General features: G+C 39.9%; 1 protein-coding gene across 2 annotated transcripts; it reads left to right on the top strand.

The window, feature by feature from the left end:
* The first annotated feature begins 2,726 nt into the window (after positions 1–2,726).
* cfl2 (cofilin 2 (muscle)) lies at positions 2,727–5,811 on the top strand. Of its 2 annotated transcripts, none has more exons than XM_078233751.1 (4): positions 2,727–2,961; positions 4,271–4,578; positions 4,716–4,792; positions 4,884–5,811. In XM_078233751.1, the coding sequence occupies exons 1-4, from the start codon at positions 2,959–2,961 to the stop codon at positions 5,006–5,008; spliced, it is 513 nt and encodes a 170-aa protein (XP_078089877.1). In that variant the 5' UTR covers positions 2,727–2,958; the 3' UTR covers positions 5,009–5,811. The 2 variants fall into 2 exon arrangements, with proteins under 2 accessions (XP_078089877.1, XP_078089878.1); XM_078233752.1 differs by having other exon boundaries at positions 2,908–3,275.
* The last annotated feature ends 1,221 nt before the right edge of the window (positions 5,812–7,032 follow it).

Below are 7,032 nucleotides of genomic sequence, written 5' to 3'. Positions count from 1 at the left end.
CAATCCCACGCCTGGGTGGTACCCCTATTCCTATAAACCCATGCATTTACCCTAGCTAGTCCCCCTAACACTAAAGCGCAATTTAGCATGGCCAATCCACCTAACCTGCACATCTTTGGACTGTGGGAGGAAACCAGAGCACCTGAGGAAACCCACACAGACACAGGGAGAATGTGCAAACTCCACACGGACGGTGACCCAAGCCGGAAATTTTAGGCAAAGATAGACACATTTTTGGTCTCTTGGTGAATCAAGGGATATTGGAAGTGGGTAGGAAAATGGAGTTGAAGTCCAAGATTAACTGTGATTATATTGAATGGCAGAGCAGGCTGGAGCAGCCATATGGTCTAATCTTGCTCCCATATCTTGTGGGCTTGTGTTCTTATGTTCAAGGAAGAGAATTGGAATTGGACCATGTGAACGTTTCAAATGTTGGTTGTGGGATAAATGTTGGCCAAGGCGCTGCTGTTCCTTGAATAGTACAGTTATTTTCTCAGATCTACCAGAAAGGGAAAATAGGACCTTGATTTAATGTCATACAAAAAAATGGCTCTTCCAATAGTGCAACATTTCCCTAGTTCTATATTAAAGTGCCAGTCCAGATTACACGCTCAGGTTTCTGGAGTCAGTCTTGAACCCAGAACCTTCTGCGCTTACATTGACAGTGTACCGACAATTGTGCCACTGAGCAGTGTGGTAATACTGAGCTCCAGCTGACACCAACCGAACAAAGACTGTTCCATTGACCTGGACAAAGGCAACACGGCATTGGAAGAGGTAATCTGTGTCAAAGACTGTAGTGAAGTTGAGCAAGGAAATGTATAATAGTCACAGTCACACAACGTTATTCAGGATTTTGGTTCCGGCTATTTTCTATGTTGTGGAAAACAGGGGAAACTGACTGGAGGGATTTAAATGGGGAATGGCGAGAACGTTGAGCACAAATGTGGAAACTGAGAAGTTCATGGAATATGAAGAGGAAAGTGAGTTTGGAGTCGTTTGCAAGACATTGGGGTTGAGGGACATTTTCTTAGGGAAAAAGGTGATGATTGCAATTCTGGAAGTGCGGTGGATGGCGCCTGAGGAAATGAACCATTCACAATGTTGTTTGGTGTGAAGGCCAGCAGTTTATTGGGAATGGGGTTGAAAGGGCAGGTGCGGGCCACGTTGAGATGTGCTTGTGGAGATGATAGAAGTGGGGTTGCAGGTTTGGAGGTGGGGATGGCAGCAGGTGGAGTGGAAAATTTGACTTGTGGACAGAGGTGGCGGGAAACAGTAGCTGATTGGACGATCGTCATTGTAATGGCAAAGAAATACACAGGTTCCATGCACTTGTTGTTGAGGAGGTGAGAGTAAAAGGGCCATTTGCTATATTTATAGAGAATTAGTGCTGATACTTGTGGGCTAGCTGATTGAACAATTTAGCAAGACATAAGGAAGAATATTGTGTATTGTCGAAAAAGTATTTCCAGGAGGAAAACGTATTCAATATTTTTTATAAAATTAGTGAATAAACATTAAATAAAGGATCAATTTTTTGTTTGTATGAAGAGAATATTGTTGGATAAATATTTAATTGCAACAATTTTGGAATCTGCATTCCTTACCACAAATAGATCCCCTGTGTATTTTAAATAACTGATAATTCCTCATATGCACAGGATATTATGTTGATTTGAAAACAAATATTTTAGTTTAAATTAAGCAAATTTAGCTCAAGCAAAATTATTCACTGAATCTCCATCCTTGTGATACTGTGTGGTGATATATAAAATGCATTACGCTGTGAAGTTCTAGAACAGACCTCCAAATCCATTTTTGGCATTGTGAAATATTTGCATTGAATAAACCTTTCAGCACTGTAACTTGCACTGCATCAGGATATTGTATAAATCTCAAAAATACAATTTGAAAAACAACCATTGCATTATATAATTGCTGCAAGCTTTTAATGTCTCAACAAATATTATATAATTGTCTGCAGACGTTTGAAAGTGACTTTGATCACTTGAGAAGTTTTTAATCAATGCAGTATATATAAATCTAATCTATAATGCATTAATATAAATCAAAGCTGCAATATTATATTCTGTATATGCAACGATAATGAGGTACGTATGTTACAGCAAAAATAGGCAGGTTGGTGCGCGCTTGGGTAAAGCATTAATTACTTAATGAGGTGTATATTTTGTGCATCATTAACAGGCTCATTATATTCAATTTGAGGTTTGCGTATCTCTTAAATGCATCATATTTTGAGGTTGCACATATCCGCAGGCTGATATGTATGGCTATTTCAAAATGTTTGCATGCATGTTTTAAAGCGGCTGGTTTGTGAATGGGGTAATATGTCCCTGCGGTTACAAGGTTAGTCGGCACTTTAACTGCGGATTGAATACGCATATTCAGAACAAGTTGTGTGATTATTTATAAAATGTGTGCAGGTTAATTATTAGAATGCTGTGATATATATTCACGAGCAAGATAATTTATAAATGTTTATTGGAGGTTGCATGTGCATGACCTGAATGCATTGTAAATTTATGATAAATTTATTTTACAGAAATTGTCTGACCTGTATGTGAATGTATAGTTTATGAGGAGGTGTTTGCTATATTCTCAGCAGGTTAAGTGTGTGCTGTGGACATGTTGTGCTATCTGGAGATTGGGAAAGGGGGGGGTGGATTGACACACAGCCTCTGATGGGCAGGTGGCCTGTTGGGTTTGTGTGGTCAGGGGTGGAGCACACCATGTGGGCTGACTGGTGGAGGTGGTGAGCGCGGTGCGGTTACCCGCCTCTCCGTCCTGTTAGAATCCCCTTCCGGAGCCCTGCGAATGGTCGAGCCCAGCCTCCTCCCCTCCCCCCACTCACCCTGCAGCTGAAGTAACGGACGAGGATTCACCGCCGGAGCTGCTGTGCGAGATTCTCATCACCATCAGTGCAGCCGCTCGCTCGCCATGGTAAGGGACATTCAGCAGCTCCATATGAACCTCTTTCTTCCCCCACCCCCCTCTCCCATGTGTGGGGGGTGGGTGAACCTGTAATTTCCTCTCCATCACTAATGGTGGGATTAGCTCCCTTGTCCGCACCCCGGCTTTTTGGAGTGGGAGGTCTGGGGGTGCCGGCACCCAGCTCGCAGCGGCCATTTTAACCTAATTTTAGCTGCTGCAGTGAGTGGCGGCCGGCTGGACACACCGAGCACCGGCTTCGCCTCCCTCCGTCCCGCCCGCACGCTGGCCAGCGCCCGCCGCTGCTGGTGATGGCTTAGTCGCAGGTTAGTCAGGCGAGTTTTGGTACCCAGTCTGCGCCTCCTCAATGCGCCTTTTCGTTACCCTCCCTCATTTTAAGACAGAAAGGAAATTTATTCCGTTTGATTAATTGGATTTTGGGTGGTGTGGGGTGGGGGGGAAAGAAGGTGGTCGGTGCTGAGGAGACGGCAGCCATGACGGAGCACAGAGCTCGGCACGTTTTAACGAAAGAGATGGTGTCGAAATCTCTAGAAGCCGATTCCTCCCCATGGCCCTGGACATTTAATTCCCTTTCTGTTTAAGCACCTTCCCGACAGGGATGAGCAGCGGTGCCTGGCACAGAGAGAGAGAGATTAACCTGCAAATGTCTCCAATCTCCCCCCATAAAGCTTCCAGCAAACGGCTCTGCTCAATTTTCAAACCTTCACCCATTTATTTGTCTCCTTTTACCGTAAATGCGTCAACATTTGATTCAGCAAAACTTGGGAGTGAAGGGTGGGATAATGCACAAAAGCCAGGATCGAAGAGAATGTACTTGGTCATTTGTTTTAAAAATGAAAATATTTTGCAGTTTAAATATTTAAGTTTTACACTTGTCTGTCAGTTTTGAGGTGAGTCATGTTTTTCTCAACTGAAGGAGAGTTGTGTCTTGAACATTTTCAATACATGTCTTCGATGTTAAAAGAACAGATGAGCCTGTAGTTGGGATTCTTTTGTTACAACATTGAGCTCAGAGGCTCCCCCCGTCTGTCGCATACCACAATTTGCTGTAATTTGTCAGAATTCACTGCATCATTGCAAGTGATGCTGCTTTCTGGCACTGGAGCCTTAACTTACACAGCTGAAAAATGCTGTTGTCCGTTTTCACGCAAGCATTTAGTTTAGAGAGAGACGGAAAATTTTAATCGCAAATTTTGAAAAAATCTTTAATTATTCAAAGATTGGATTGCTAATTTCTGTGTCACGTTAGGATACGGTAAGATATTTGAAGTGCTCATTCTTATTTTTTTTCAAATAATAGGCCTCTGGAGTAACAGTACATGATGAAGTTATTAAAGTCTTCAATGACATGAAAGTAAGAAAATCATCATCACCAGAAGAAGTCAAAAAAAGAAAGAAAGCAATATTGTTCTGTCTTAGTGATGATAAAAAACAAATAATAGTGGAGGAAACCAAAGAGATTTTGGTGGGTGAAATCGGAGAAACTGTGCAGGATCCCTACACATCCTTCGTTCAGTTGCTACCTCAGTGCGACTGTCGTTATGCTTTGTATGATGCGACATATGAGACAAAAGAATCCAAGAAAGAAGATTTGGTATTTATATTCTGGTATGTGGTAAAAGGACAACTTTGGCTTTCTGTTGAGGCTTGTGTGTTATTGCAGATGTGCATTCACTGATTTCATAGTTGTTGAAACACCATCCTAATAATGGCTGTTATCTTTCATCATTATTTGTTTCTTGTAGGGCTCCAGAAGGGGCATCCCTTAAAAGCAAGATGATATATGCTAGCTCAAAGGATGCTATTAAAAGGAAATTTACAGGTTAAAAATTTTACAAATCTTTTCAGTTCTAAATTCAGTTGGTGTGGTGCAAGTGTAACAGCAACGTGACTATATATTTTTTGTTTTTCAGGTATTAAGCATGAATGGCAAGTTAATGGATTAGACGAAATTCAGGACCGTTTAGCACTTGCAGAGAAACTGGGAGGCAACGTGGTTGTTTCACTTGAAGGAATATCCTTGCATAATGACAATTGAGTGCCATCTTGACCCATGGAGCTTCCATTTCTGCAGCTCTATCATTTGATCAAAAGTTGGAATAGTTTAGGTTTTTTTTTCCACGTAAAGGAGATCTCATTAACTTAAGCAGCCAACCTGCGGTTGCCCTTAGACTGTTTGATCCCAGTAGTTTTTATGTAGAATCTCAAGGAATGCTTTCACGTCATTCATTCTAGCCAAAACAATTGTTGTTGCATGCATTCCTTGTTTCTTGTACAATGAATGTGAACGTTTGTGAGTAGTTTAGAAACACTAAGTATAAGCTTTTGAAAACCTTGAGAGTATTGTCCACTGGTCAGGTGGTAGCCATTAATTCAGTATTGTAATTGAAGTTGCACTTGATCATAGTTCCATGAGGCTCTTGTGCATTCATAACCCACTCCTGCCTTGATAGCCTAGTTTTGTGTCATGGCAGCATATGTTCTACACTATGCATTGAAGCACTTTTTGTAACATTTTTTGTTTAAAAAAATCTAAGGAATGCCAACCAAGTTTCTGTAGTTGTAATTGCATCATCAGTGAATTGTAGCTCTTGCGTTTTCATTCCTGTTGTGCAGACCTTAAGGAAGGAGTTGTTTATGTTGCCTTTTGTTTCCAGTGGAATGTACACTACTGAAAAAGAATGGGAGTCAATGTTTACCATGTAAGTTTTTTTTCAAACATTGAAACAGACATGCAAAATCAGTCATGATGGCAAGTTACTGTATACTAGAGCCTTAAATGGAACATTGTTTTTGAGATCAGAAAATTGGCCACGCTTACAATAAAAATTGTGGCTTATGGCCGATTGCTGCTTTGTTTTTATTTTTCACTGATACTAACTGGAAATTGTAACCTGCACTCACTCTCTGGTTCTCCTTTGTAAATGGCCAAACTGTAATGTTTGTTGCAATGGCGTTTTACTGATTTTTAAAATAATTTTCAATCCAGTGGAACCATTTTAAGTGTTTTTAAATTAACATTTTCAAAATACAAATGTAGCAGATTTAAATTCAATTAGACATTATGTTTAGGACTGAGCTATGACATTTTAAATGTTCAGTCAACTATTCGGAAGAACTTGCCCGGCTACATTGAAGTGTACTAGTAAAGCTGGGCATAATTTAGTAAAATATATCTAGTTAAATTTACATCGATTTGTTTTGCATATTAATACACTGGGACTGAATATATCCAAGATCATAGATTCTGTTCTGGCGTCATTATACAAAGCTTCAGATTTACAATTTTTAAATATTATTGAAATGTTTAGATGTTTGAGTGCTAATACCGAACATTTTTAAAATATGTATAATGGAGATCTACAAACACTCAGGGAATTCTAAAAGGAATTGTGAAAACAAGCACTTCATTTTAGGGGAGTATGTGTATATAAATCTGGAATATACAAAAATCCTTTTACATGTGAATGTTGGATACTGTCCTGGTTACACTTGGATGTCAGCTATTAGTTGCTGCATTTGGCTCAACGCCAACAGTTGCTCTCCTACTAGAGAATTTGATCTGCATGCTGAGAGTAATCCTCTGCTAGTCAGAGCTATTTATGGGAAACGCATGCTTTTGTGTCTTGTCATCCTTGTCCACAAATGGCAAAAATGGACATAGTTCCAGAGCTGGATAAAAGGGAAGCCCTGCCAGGCAGCCAAACATAGCTGTCAAATATTGCATGTACATGGAATGCTTTTCTAGAAGAACAGAAAATATTAAGTTGAGAATACTTGTCTAATATTCAATCACACCATATTCTTAATGTAACTTTGCATGGTAGACAGAAACTCCCCCACTGTCAAATTGAACCAATACTCCATTTATAAATTAGGAAGTTGAATTTTGAATAGATTTGTGAGATTCTGGTATTTTGTGTGAAATATTTCTGTAATAGTGACCAAAGAAACTAGGAATATTTGTGTACAAATTAATCTACATATAGTTTGTAATGGTGTATGCAGGTAATTTGACTATTTTAGCTCAATCCATTTTGATAACTGGGCAGTTTAGAAGTT

The sequence above is a fragment of the Mustelus asterias genome, chromosome 18, assembly GCF_964213995.1.
Source record: "Mustelus asterias chromosome 18, sMusAst1.hap1.1, whole genome shotgun sequence".
Taxonomy (NCBI): Eukaryota; Metazoa; Chordata; class Chondrichthyes; order Carcharhiniformes; family Triakidae; genus Mustelus; species Mustelus asterias.
Note: the sequence above shows the minus strand (reverse complement) of the source record. Positions and strands in the feature narration are given on the sequence as shown.